This window comes from Ursus americanus, chromosome 24 (genome assembly GCF_024610735.1).
Source record: "Ursus americanus isolate L20-20 chromosome 24, mUrsAme1.1.p, whole genome shotgun sequence".
In the NCBI taxonomy this organism is placed as follows: domain Eukaryota; kingdom Metazoa; phylum Chordata; class Mammalia; order Carnivora; family Ursidae; genus Ursus; species Ursus americanus.
Window position 1 is genome coordinate 21,823,205 of NC_142150.1, and position 14,222 is coordinate 21,837,426.

General features: G+C 46.2%; 1 protein-coding gene across 3 annotated transcripts in view; it reads right to left on the reverse strand.

Moving 5' to 3' along the window:
• The window catches only part of PAMR1 (peptidase domain containing associated with muscle regeneration 1), a 152,400-nt gene that overhangs the window by 40,735 nt on the left and 97,443 nt on the right, over window positions 1–14,222 (reverse strand). For 2 of the 3 annotated variants that reach the window (XM_087854752.1, XM_045808502.2), the window contains 2 exons: window positions 11,585–11,761; window positions 5,936–6,064 (listed from right to left, as the gene is read on the reverse strand). In XM_087854752.1, the coding sequence (XP_087710878.1) occupies window positions 5,936–6,064; window positions 11,585–11,714 (259 nt within the window). In that variant the 5' untranslated portion in view covers window positions 11,715–11,761. The remainder of the gene's footprint in view (window positions 1–5,935; window positions 6,065–11,584; window positions 11,762–14,222) is intronic. The other variant, XM_087854753.1, reaches the window with a different exon arrangement.

The following is a 14,222-nucleotide window of genomic DNA, read 5'->3' on the forward strand; positions in this document are numbered from 1 at the left end:
ATTACCTCCCCATGTCCAATATATATTGTCTTGTCCCTACAGAATTCTACTTTATTGTTTTTCCTCTCTGGTCCTACGTTGATATTCTTCTCAAACAAGAAAGAGAAAAAGCAGAGCTCACTTCATGGTTCTGGGTTAGTAGTCATAAGAATAGCAGCCACCATTCATTGAGCATTTACTATGAACCAGGCTCCCTATTAAGGGATTTACAGACAGTACTTCATTTAACCCTCACAAAAATCCACAGAGGGCCACCATTATGATCCCGTTTTGTAAATGAGGAAAGTGAGATTTGCAAAGATTGAGTCATTTTGCCCAAAGTCACAGAGGGAGTAAGAGATTCAAACCCAGATCCTACTGGTTCCAAACCCAGCGGTTAACCACCACATGACACACTCCCTAATTTGGATCCAAATGGGCCTTGGTTCTTTCCTGGAAGTGTCAGGACACCTAAGTCCAGGACACGATGAGCCAGTTTTCAGTGACTCCTCCCAGATGACGCTGTGATTCCCTAGGAAGACAGTTCCATGTATCAGTAACACACAGCTTTGTGGGCCTTCCGCTTGCTTGCTCTCTCTCTCTTTAAAATTTGCTCTTGATCATTCCCGCATTATGGCTCAAGGACCAGCCTACACAAATCATCCTCTCTGATATTCTAGCCCCACATTTTTAGGCATGGCTCACGGCCAGCCCTTCTGCTCTATCCAAAATATGGCTAAGAAGATAAAATGTATTAAGGGTCTATAATCTCTCCCCATAAATCCTCTCTCATCTGAGTTGACTTGCTAACCTTCCATCCCCTAGATTCTCCACAGCCTGGAAGTCTGGGTCCCTGTAACGCACACTAGAAGTGCGGTACCCCTGCTGGCTCTTAGGCCCTCTCGTTGCTCAGCTCATTCGGTGGCTAAAACACTCAGCCTGAGGGCCACGTTGAATAAGCTCCACTCTGAAGCTCAGTGGACTGGTTCCACGTAAGATGTTAACTTTCCATTTACGAAGCTTTGGGAGGAAGCCTTGATTTTGACTTTAAGTATCAGCGCCTCTCATAGCCAGTATCCAGATCCCAGTTCTTAAACAGCATTCTGCACAAAAGGAACCAGGATTCGTAGAGAAATGGCTGGTCCTAGGACCTGGACATAAACAGTCAAGGTGAAGTTGAAACATCTGGGGAGTGGAGGGAGAAGAGGGAGAGCAAGCAATTGCCTAAAGAATGGTGCCGTAGAGCTTGCTGGAAGGGTCTTCGCTGGCCAATTCTGGGACCATTTGAGCATCAAAAAGAAAAATGATGATAACATTACAAACTGTGGGACAAAAATTTAAATTCATGAGTTCATAGTACCGTAAAAGAGAAAGTCAGATGTGAGAAAATGATTATTGGTGGACCCAGGTGAAGGGCATATGAATGTACTGTTCCTTCAACTCTTTGTAAATACAAAATTTTTCAAAATAAAAAGTTGGGAGAACGAAGAAAGAATCGGCTCCTTTCTGTAGCCTGGATAGTCTGAGCTTACTAAACCAATCTTTCCTGGGCAAGAGGACGTGAATAAAGTCCTCTCCTGGGCTCAGTGACCTCAGGCCCTTCTCCTCTTATCTTGGTTAATATAACCTGTCAATGGTTATAAATGAATCAATCACACAATGGGTTCTAAGACTGTTGTGAGTTAGGCTAATACTAATTATTGCAAAGATTGTGAAGGACAGTGGGCAAATATAGGTGCTATAACGTCTGCTCAGTACCGAATGCTCTACAATTAAATATAAAATAGTCTGATCGTCTTTGGTATTTGCCTGTCACTTCTCCTTCCCAGGGTCTATATGGCACTCAAGAAAAGAATGCCAGGGCTCTACTCGGCAGGAAGCCCTCCTTCCGGATTAAGCAGCCTGAAAGGATCGCTTGGGTGCCATCTACTGGGTAAATGCTTGCACTGCCCCAGCCAGGAACAGGCCACCAAGAGCTCAGCCCCCTCTTAACAGAGGCAGGCAGCACAGTGCCCAGCCCCAGGCAGGCATTCAACAAAGGGTGAAAAGAATTACTTCCTCCTCTGAATTCCCCTCACGTTTATTTAATGCCAAGATGAGATGTAGGTGATAAGAACCTAATACTATCATGTTGGTATCTTCGTATGGTCAAGCCCTGTTTCCATAGATGGACTGTAAACTCAGCGAGGGCTCAGTGCTCTCCCTGGTGACCAACCCATAAGAAATGCTCCATAAATGCTTATGGCTGGGATCACATAACACACAGTGTGTGCGAAGAGGCTTTCAGAACAAGCCTAATGAAATTGAACAAGCATAACCGAACCAATGCAGAACGAGAGAGGAATCTGACCATTATTCTGTTTGTTTCATAGCACTGACCGCATTCCAATTTTTTTTTTTTTTTTTGGTCTCTCCTCTCTAAATTGCAAGCTCCAGAATCGCAGGGACCACGTCCGTCTTGCCCATCACGTACACTCAGCACCTGGGAGCATCCATTCAAGAAATATGTTGCGACTGGATGGGTAGGATACAGGATAATGCTCTCTGCTCTCTTTCCTAGGGACGATGACCATTTTTCCTGAGCCAGTTCTGCTCTCCTCAAGAAAGCCTTGATCCTACACATGGACACCATCACTTTCCAACCAGTCAGACTCCATATACAGCCAACTTTTACACAGAAGCCAAAACCCAAGACTCAACCGATGGGTGTTACTGAGAAAGGCACATGTACAAGATTTCTCTGGGCTACTGCTATCCTCTGTCTCGTTACTTCTTGCTTTAGCCCTCTCCTATAGGCGAATATCCTTCCTCCTCTCTGCCCTGCCCCCTAAACAAACTCATTTATTCATACGGAGCAATCGGAGTACTGTTTAGGAAATATCTATACTCCTCCTTGGGATAGTGTCTACTTCCCTGCTTGACTGCTCTGGGGCTTGGTCCTGTGACTTCTTTTGGGAAAGTTCGTGGATATGACGTGAGCAGAGGCCTTAAACGTGCCTGTGTGTTTGGCTTGGCCTCTGGTGTCTTTGCAACCCACCCCGAGGAGAATATGTCCCAAGGAGCTGCTGCTCCTTTGGGCTGGGCCTTGAAGCTGGAGGGCACCCCAGGCCGACCCAGCTGAAATCAGTTGAACCCCAGCCAACCCACAGACCCCAGATAAAGGAAAATAAACATCTGTCCTTTTGCGATGGTTTGTTACACAGGAGAAAAATGGCTAATGTAGATGAACACATTATCACCGCCACTCCTGAAGGCTGCCATTTGGAAATTCTGTTCTCTGACCACAAGAGCCCTCCTGCCTCCGTGCTGGACTACTGCATTACCACTGTGCCTGCTTTTCCATCCCACTGACACCGCTAGTCCTACCCTTTCTCCAGGCCCTTTCTGGCTTCATGTCCTCCCCAGTTGAGACAACCATGTCTCAGCCAACTCCGGGCTCCACCAAATGACTGGTCTTATTCACCTCTGCTCCCACGCTGCAGGAGAGCATTGCCCAACTGGCCAGACAGATCGTCTCTACAGGAAACCCAGCTTCCACTGGGTCCTTAGTCTTGCCTGGACAAGCTTTCATTTACCACGGGCTGACGCCCCTCCTTGGTCCTCCTGGGGCTGTCCCGAGCCTGTGGTATTCTCAAGCAGCAGTCGTACGTCCCCTCTGCTCTCAGCAGAGATTTCGCTTCCCACTTCTCAGGGAAAACAGAGCTGTGGGAGGGGGCCCCGCCAGTGGAGGGAGGATGGTACTGTGGATAAGAACAAGGGCTCTGGAATCACACAGACTTCGGCATCTTCCTGTTTTACCCACAGATGAGCAAAGACAGAGCTGCACCATCAGCCCCTTCTGCAACCTCTCCTGTCCCTGACTCCCCGAGATTAGCTGTCCTCTTATCTATGTTCTCAGAGCACTCAGCCATAGCCTGGTTCACGGCTCTTCCTTGGCTTCCCAGGGCACTTAGAATAACATCTAAACTCTTCAGTGACTTTCCCTGCCTCTAAGGTCAAGGGTGAGTGATGGGTATTAAGGAGGGCCCGTACTGCATGGTGCACTGGGTGTTACACGCAAGTGATGAATCATGGAACTTTATATCAAAAACTTGGGATGTACTGTATGGTGACTTACATAATATAATAAAAAAATATTATTAAATTAAAAAAAAAGGGTGAGCCGATGAGATGGCTCCATCCCATCACACACCACTCCTTCATTTGCTCACACAGAAAAAAGAGCGTCCTCCCACATCCAAAGGGGAGAAAACCCTAAAGTTGTCTCCTATACCGCAAAGGTCAATGTGAAATCTAAAACTGTGCCTTATACCTCTAATCATGTCTTTCTTAAACTTTCATTGAAAGTAGTTTTACTTCTGGACCACCCCCAGCTTGGCAGTTAAGGAGCGTATAGAACACTAATGACATATTTATTGCATTAGTGCCAGACCAGGCATTAAGAGCTTCACAGGCATTATCTCACCGACTTCTTGAGACAACCCTACGAGGTAGCATTACTCCCACTGTAAAGACAAGGAAACTAAGCTTAGCAAGGTGAAATGACTTGGCCAAGGCCACAGTGCTAGTGACTGGCAAAATTATTAAACCCAGGCCTCCATCATTCCAGAGCTTTGTACTCTTGCTCATTATGCTACACCGTCTTCCGAGAACAGCAGCCAAAGGAAGACCAGGGCTAAATCCCACAGCTAACCTACCTACAAGATCGTCTAACAACTACTAAATTAAGTTTCCCAGAACCCGCCAAAAAGGACATTGGCGTTTTAGATCTGCAACCAAGACCAGCACTTTCAAAAATTATCTGTATTCTGGATAATGTAACTCCCAGGTTCATCCGAAAATACCAGCACACCCCTTCTCCTCCAGGTAGAGCTCGGGTCCCCCGGCTGCAGACCACACAGCTCGTCCGTGGCCCGAGACTCTCGAAACTCATGGCATTTTGCTACAGGTTGGCTCAGAAGAATACCAATAGCTCTCTATCCTCCATCTCTATGAACTGGGAACATCATTCATAAGAGGAAGACTGATTAGACTCCCTGCTTATCCTTGGCTGCTTCTGATTCATTTTTTTTAAAGATTTTATTTATTTATTCGACAGAGATAGAGACAGCCAGCGAGAGAGGGAACACAAGCAGGGGGAGTGGGAGAGGAAGAAGCAGGCTCATAGCAGAAGAGCCTGATGTGGGGCTCAATCCCAGATCACCGGGATCATGCCCTGAGCCGAAGGCAGACACTTAACCGCTGTGCCACCCAGGCGCCCCTGGCTGCTTCTGATTCAAATAGGGAGCATGTAACACAGGCTTAACAAAGTAACAGTGTGTACATTGCTCCAGATCCAGACTCTCAGAGGGATATTCACCGTCGGGGCACTGCACAGGCGAGTTTGAAACTGAGAGGTTAGATTTCCACTCCATTTTCAAAGGATTACTGAAACTCAGAGGGGAACCCTAATAAAGATTAAGTAATTCTTAGAGACGAAGGAGAACCCAGAAAGAATCCCTTTCTTGGGATAAGTGGCATGCTGACAATTTGATGTGGGTTCCAGGAACTGAACTCAGGAGTCCAGAAATTTACCAATAGAAGTTCATATTTAAAACACACTCCAGGACTGCGCATATTTGAAGCCTTATTCACGGCTTGCTGACCACTGCTGACACACAACTGCTTCTGGAAGGGACACGAGGCATGCTGTGTGCAGGATGGCTTGGCTGCCTTTAGGAGAAAGGAGAAGATTTAAGAGCAGACATAAACCTCCTGTCGCCAATTCCAAACAGATGTCCACAATCCACACCCAGCAGATGGAAACACGTCTTTGTTTTTTTAGTCTTACCTAGAAAGCCCTCTGGCCAAAGCTTTCCAGAACTCAGATTCCAACCAGCTAAACCTCAGTCTGCGGCAAGCTGGGCTTTGCAAGCAGCACGCCCCCGAGGGGGGAGCCGTCTCGGGGTCTACTCACGCATGCAGTCTCCTCCGTACCAGCCCGCGCGGCACTCGGCGCAGTAGATCCCCTTCACGTAGAAGTCGTCCAGCGTGCCCCCCCACGAGCCGTTTCGGCAGCTCTTGCAGTTTTCAAAGATGGTACAACCTGAAACGCGTCCCAGCACAAGGGTGTTAGATGATGCACGGAAGGTTGTGACGGGCAGCTCACGAGAGCAACCGGGCCTTCTCAGGGCCTCACCTCCACCGAGGGTCTCTGCACCGGGAAAGGTGCCAGAGCCCTTGGGGGGAGATGCTCATTCCCAGGAAAAGGCCAGCGTCACCAGAATTCGCAGCAAGGAGTCGAGGAGGGTGGTCTGAACCGTCTTCCGAGTCAGTGGCTGACTCTCCACATGCTTATCGTGGAATGTTGAGAAAATTCAGACGAGCAAAGAGAATGAAATCATAAACACCTAAAGGTCCATCACCTGGGAACAACTACTGGTAACACACTCTCTCTGTGTATATAGAAAAACAATTTTTTAAAAAATAAGGCTTCCGCTATATACTGTGCATTCTGTTTTTGTAACTTACTTTTTCAGGTCAAAATAGAGTATGTTCCTGTGCCATTAAATATTCTTCCATGTCCTATACTTCTATACCCAAAATATGCCATTGGAAACAACCTTAATGCCTAATAATGGGCTCACCCCGGAAGGTCCCTGGCTGCCCCCACCAGCAGGCCACACTGGAGAGGGTTCAGCGGTCCCCAGGGAAGGGTCATTTTTATAACATGGTCTCTTGAGGGGTGGTGGACAGTGATGAAACAGATAATCCAATCCCACTTATCAAAATGGAGAGCTACATTCTGGCTCTGCCATTGTCCAGCTCTGTTTCCTTGAGCAAATTGCTTAAGGTCTCTGTGCCCCCAACGTCATCATCTATAAAACAAGGGTTAAAAATTGTAGCTGCCTCTTAAGATTGTTTTAAAAATTAAATTGACATGTATAAAGGGCCTAGCACATAGTATGTATGCCCCAAGTGTGAACTCTGATTCTTATTTTGCATTCCCATACCTCTCCTCGGCTTATCCCTACCATTGCATGTGTCATGCTCAATCTTAACTGCCTATTATCTGTTTTCCTGTAACAGACTGAAGCCAGGAACTTCATCTTGTTCAACGATATATCCCTGGCACTTAATATAATATCTGCAACATAGCGAGTGGTCAGTAAATACTGTTTGAGTGAACGAATAAATGGACAAATGAACGGATGGATGAACTGCTAATCCGGGCTTCTCGACTGTTTGAGATAACCGGGGTTTCCTTGAGCTGATAGCACACTTGTTTGATTTTGGCTGAAATTAGGTTTTCCTTGGCCCATAGTGTAGAGCTCAAGCGTATATCTGTGTGGTTTCTGGAGGACAGAGGCCCGTAGTCCTCTCTGTGCACACCACCCTGACGTGGCTTCCCTACCCCAGTGCTCCCTCCCACCAGAGAAGAGCTGCTAATATGATTCACCAAATTCCAGTAGGTCGTGTGGCCCACAACTGGGTCCCAGTGGAGTCGCTGTTCTTTCCAAGGCCAGCTTCACTCACGTGCCACTTTCCCCTCTTCGGTTCCCTATCCAGTCTGTGCTACAGAGGAGGCAAACAGTGTGCCCCCAGTGACCCTGCCACCTCTCTCTCTCAGCACGGTAACTTTAAGGCCTTTAGGTCCCAACCCACAAAAACCAGCCAGATGATGAAGGTGAACAAGGCTATCACAAAAGGACACTCAGGAGCTCACAGCCTTGCCACAAGAGCCAGAGGACTGAGTTCAGAGCTCCACAGCCTAGAACCACATGAACACAGCAAACTTGGTCCAGAGAGGGCCCCAGTCCTGCTGGACACCACTGACGTCGCTACTGACATCCCCACCACCGCGCCTCTGGATGTTGGTCTGCCTGCAACCACCACCACCGGAAAAGACGATTGGCTGTCTACCATGATGAGAGAAGTAATAGAAATTCTAAAGCCATGCCGAGATCCCACTTCTCACCCTTAAGGTTGGCAAAAAATCCACAATGATTTGTGTTGCAAGGCTTTGGGAAAACAGCGCCCTCATATGCGGCCACTGTGAATGCCAAGTGCAAGGGGGACAACGCAAAGGTTTGCCAACATGACATACGCACCTCTCTTTGACTCGGCAATCCCTCTCCCAGGCACCTACCCCAAAGAACACTGCAAAAATATGAAATGATGTATACCTAAGGCTATTCACTGTAGTGTTATTTATAATAGCAACAGGCTGGAAACAACCCAAATACTCATAAACTATAGCCATCCACACAAAGCAGTTCTACGCAACTGTAAAAATAAATGAAAAAAAATGGCTTTTATACTGTCAGTGAAGGATTTCCAGCAGATATTGTTAAGAGAAAAAAGCAAGGTAGTTAGCAGTGTTCATTGTAGGCTATCTTTTCTGCAAGAAGGGGGAAGATATATATATGCACATGCAAACATATATTTGCTGATATTGTCAAATATAGAAAACAGATGGAAACAATAAACCTGTCTATATGTCAAGTAGGTGGTATAACACCACAGACAAGAGGACAATATCAGTTCGCTTTAAAACACAGAATTTTGACTATACATATTGAGTGGGATACATTCTGAGGTCAATAAAAACCATAACCGTGAGTGGTCTTGTCAGTGTTAATGGTGCTGTTGTAAACGAAATCAGTGCCGCTGCTGTTTGTACAATGATATTATTGCTGTAAGTCAGAACAATAAGTGATCAGGTGAATATCCCTAGGAAACAGGCTGTCCACCACGACAGAAAAGACATACAAATACGAACTCAACGAAGTTAATTAAACAACCTTGGAACACTACATTTGAACTTGAGTATCAGCATAGACTCATTTTTTTCTTTTTTAAAAAAAATACCTATTTCCTCTCCCCATCCACTTTAAATAAATGAATAATAGCCCTAGTAAAACAGTGGCAGTCCAGTAACAAGGAACCCGTGAGGAGCCCTGAGTGTGGCCTTGGCCAGAATTCCTTGGAGAAATGGCCGATTTCAGATCTGGGGCAGAAAATACACAAGAAGAGCCTGAAATCATCTTTTCAAACACTAGAGTGGTCTTGTCCGAAAAACATGGGACACAGAGGGGTCCCCAGTGTCCTGAGGTGGGGGGATGCATGCGTGAAAATGAATCATGATTGCAATGGATTAAACCACATAAATAAAAGTACCTAAATTCATAATTATACACACACACACACACACACACACACACACACACACACTTCTGATCACCGATAGGGACTGCTAGGGTATCAACTCACTATTTTAAAAAATTAGAAAAAGAAAAAAAGCCTTTAGGTAGCCTTCCCCTTCCAAGTAACCAGCTCTTCACCTCTTAGATCCGAAGATCATTCCCAGCACCGTTCAAGGGGTGATATTGGGTGTCTCCTGTATGACGTCACAGGAAGCTGTTGGGTGTAGTAAAGGCAGGTGTTGACTGTCAGCTGTCAAATGCCCAGTAAGAGGCACAAACACCACGTTTGGAGTTCTCTTACCTACGCTATCATGCAACTAAAGCCCCACCCCCACCCCAATGCTGACCACTAGGCTTATGAAAATATTGAAAATCGTTCAAAGACTTCAATACAACTGCCAAGGACCCTTAGTCGGGAGATCCTGGTTGAGCTCTCAAAATGACCTTAGAAAATCTGGAAGCCTTACTCCACTATTTCCCTATGAAACACACTCACCATCAGGGAACTGGGGCAGTGGGTTTCTTTTCTAAATCAAATGTACAAAGGCTATACTGAGGTCACTCCAATTTTAAAATTCAGCATTGCTCTCTTCTCTTTTTTTTTTTTTTAAAGATTTTATTTATTTATTCGACAGAGATAGAGACAGCCAGCAAGAGAGGGAACACAAGCAGGGGGAGTGGGAGAGGAAGAAGCAGGCTCATAGCGGAGGAGCCTGATGTGGGGCTCGATCCCACAACGCCGGGATCACGCCCTGAGCCGAAGGCAGATGCTTAACCGCTGTGCCACCCAGGTGCCCCAGCATTACTCTCTTCTAAGAAGGAAGATGGTTTAAAAGTATCATTTGTTTACTTGAGTCCATTTGCTCTCCACTTCTACAGCTTCCCACAAAAGAAAGTTCCTGGCAGTTACATGCGTCATTCTGTGTGCTTGTAAAAGAAGGGGAAAGTCAGAAATGAGAGAAATTCCCCCAAATACACTTTTGACATCCTTTCAGTCTTCAGCCTAAGGAAAGCGTGTAGGAAACTCTCTATGTCCTCCTTTTGACCCGGCCTAAAAGGGAAAGGTTAGACTCCTCTGGGAAAAGTCAGATGTACCAGGCAGCAGGTGGGAAAGCACCTAGAAATTGTTCAATGACTTGCTAATCACGCTGGAAACATCTTCAGTCTGCGGCTCAGTGTCCACACAGGCCTCCAGGCAGATACGCACTTCAGTGAAAAAGGACAATCACTGTCCCCGGGATGGTGGGGACAGAGGGCGCAGGAATGCACACTGTGGCCTGGGAAGGTCCCACCTCACCCTCATATGCTCTCCTATTACTGGGACCACCTCCTAAATGTCCAGCTCGGAGCCGAGCATCACGCTTGAGTTCCGCTCTTCCCTTCCCCTCCCCACGCAGCCCATCTCAAATTGTCGTCAAGTCCACTCTCTTGCATATCTCTGAAATCCCTCCACCTCTCACCAGCCACAAGGCTTCTACATTCATTAAAGGTCCCCGTTATTCCTCCCCTGCCTCCTGTCCTGCCCTTCCTCCAATCCTCTCTCCATACTGCAGCCACAGAGAAAATCAACTTTCATGTCTTTACTCAAAGATCTCTGATGTTGCTAAAAGAGCTTCAGGATACAGCCTAAAGTCAGAGCACAGCTTGCAAAGCCTTTCAGGGTCTGGCCCTGTTCTCTCCCTCAGATCCTCAGATTGTTCTCTTATAATCTTTTCCCTTTGTCTATCACTCTCCATGTTTCTCATCTCTCTCTCTCTCTCTCTCTCTCTCTTTCACACACACACACACACGCACACACACTCACACACTCACACACACCTTCGGCCAGACCAAGGAACTTGCAATACCCAAAACCCCATGCTTTCTCTCACCACAGGGCCTTAGCACATGCTCTCCTCTATGGCTTGATCTCTCTACCAGATGCCCTCCATCCTGTTCAGTTTGCTGCTTCCCTCTTCGGCACACATATCGCCTCCTCCAGGAAGTCTCCCCTGCCCCCATTCACGCTCCCATGGTGCCTCATGCTTCTCTCTCACAGCACTCACCACACTGTACTGCAGTTGCCTGCTTACTTCTCCATCTCCCCTGCCAGGCTGCAAGCTTGGGGAATGCAGAGAATGTGTCTTGTTTAAAAATCATCGTATTCCCCGTATCTGATATGGTCCATAGTTGCTGCTGAGTCTTTTGTTAAAGGAATGAATGAGTGGATGAATTCGTAGGTTTATCATGTTAACAATGAAAAGTGTCCTAATTCTTCCATTTCCTTTGCCTGAAGTTAGAACAGACAGGATTAGGCCACTTTCAATATCATGGCATCTTAGCCTCTGGTATCTGCCCGCCCAAAGTGAAGTGTGCAGCCTCTTCCCATTCACGACCTCAGACAACATGCAGGCAGCCTGAGGCCCCCGTTCCACACTCACCTGGGTGAATGAGGCAGGAGTCACACTCATTCTCCTCGTTCCTGCAGCAAGGGATGGTGTAACCCACCACTTCCTTCTTTCCGGGGCAGACGCACTCGATCTGATCGTACTCGCAGCACTCCCGACACATGATATTCCACTCGGCTCCGGGGCAGGCTTCGTTGATGACCGTGTACTCTGAAATGGGAACCAGCAGCTGAGCACAGGGGTTCCAGTAGGAAGGGGTGAGACCCATAAATACTCTATAGCCACAAAGCAACCTTGCCCCACAAACGCATCGCCCTGCCCGAATGATAGAGAAGGCCATGTACGGTGGCCTAACCTGAAGGGTGTTCAAGACCATCCACTGGGGCTCAGGTGAAATTCTGTTAAAAACAGTATTCACTTTTATTTCTTAAATTTAAAAAAAAAAAGGAAAAGAACTCATGTCTTATCAATGTATAATCTAAGTGGATATGCACATAAATAATTTATAGCCGAGCAAACAGTTCTTGAGTGTCTGTGCTCATTTCTATTTTTGCTGGGGTATATCAGGCTACTGCTTACAGCTATATACGTTGTGCACTGCACAACTCCAGGAGGAACCATTCAACCGAACAGCTGTACAGCACAGCCCAGGCACTTGGGCCATCAAACAAGTTTGGAGAACACTCTCTAGACTAGGCCGTTCAAGTTCAAGGCCAATTGCCAAATAGAGACCACGTCATTTCCTCCAAACTTGGCTCCTCAATTTCGCAGCATGCCATTTTTATCGTATCTTCAAAGCTAAAACCAACAGAAAAGACAAAAACTATCTTAATTAGTATGTTTGGGAGAATTTCAGTGCTTTACCACGGTGAACTCATTGGCAGAACTTCATTCAGTCCCCAAATACAACTGAGTGTTCTTTCCCATGAGAAAAAAAAAAAAAGTATTCCTTTCTGGGTAGGACTTCTGTCTTTCTTTCTTTTTTAAAACATACCTTAAGTAAATGAAAAAGAAAAACCATCTGGTAAATTCTATAAGAGGAATCAGTCGGCGGCTGCCCAGAGGAACCCAGTCCAAGAAACAGACTGAGCTTTGATTTGCTCTTCTTTCCTCCCCACTCTCCATGTCTAAAAGTTTTGCACAAAGACGATGATTGAAGAAGAAATAGGTCAGATATTTGAGGGAGAAAGTGAATCTGGCTCCTCTGTGGAGCCTTCCCTTAAAACCCTGGGCAGGGATCCCCCAGCATGCTTTGCAGGCCCACATAAACCCACGCTAGCATCTGCGGTGGCTTCTAACCTCTCGAATTTCACAGTTTAGCTTTCCATTTTCCTCCCCTAAATTTGGAAATCTGACACTGAGTTGATCATCCTTACTCTGCCAAGGAGAACCATCTAGAGAAACTATCACCATCTCCTGTTCAGACTCAGTTCATAAGAACATTCTAGCATCATAGAAAGGAACCACTTGCATAATAAGGGAGAGTTCCTTAAATGGAATAAATCTAGATTTATGAAAAATGCTCTTATTTCTCTTCCCACAAACTTTGGCAGACCAGTAAAGATCCTCACACTGGTATTTGGGAATGATTGGGAGAGATTACCATGACAGTGTCACTAAGTGAAGTTTTGTCTCCCCCACTACTCTGTGGGTCTCTCCAGGACAGACACCAGGACAGACTTAGCTGAGTTTCCCATGTTTCTGATGTCAGCTGGCTGACACGAATGACGTCTAAAATGTACACAAGAACGTCCTGGTTAAAAGTGAGAAAGAGCAGGAGCAAACACAAAGGAAATCTCCATCGTATTTGGCAATCAATCCTTAGAAATGACACTTCCACATGAACAACACACGAAAAACAGGTAAGCTGGACTTTATCACAACTTAAAAATGTTGTGCAGCAAAGGACATTGTCTAGGAAGTGAAAAGTCTACAAAATGGGAGAAAAGTTTGCAAATTAAATATTTGATATGGGCTGAATATCAAAAATACATAGAGAACTCTTACAATTCAACCACAAAAAGACAAACAACCCAAGTTTTTAAGTAGGCAAGTAGCACGAATGGGTATTTCTCCAAAGAAGATAAACAAATGGCCGATAAGCTCATAAGAAGATCGTTGATGTCACAAGCCACTGGGGAAATGCACATCAAAGCCATGAAGACCTCACAGGACTCGGATGGCTATAAGAAAGGGAAATAACAAGAGTTGGCAAAAATGTAGAGCACATGGAACCCTCCTGCATGGCTGGTGGGAATGGAAATGGGGATAGGTGCTGTGGAAACCAGTGCTGTGGTTCCTTCAAAAGGAAACATAGGGGCGCCCGGGGGGCTCATTCAGCTGAGCATCCATCTGACTCTTGGTTTCGACTCAGGTCATGATCTCAGGGTCATGAGATCAAGCCCCGCATTGGGCAGCGCGCTCAGGGAGTGGCGAGTCTGCTTGAGGATTCTCTCTCTCCCTCACCCCTTGTCCCTCCCCAACTCACACATGCCTGCATGCTCTCACTCTCTAAAATACATAAATCTTTACAAAGAGAGGAAGATAAACATAGAAATATATGTCCCAGCAATTCTACTCCTGTGTATATATGCCAAAAATCAAAAACAGGGACTCAAACGGATACGTGTATGCCAGTGTCCACAGCAGCATTATTCCTAACAGCCAAAAG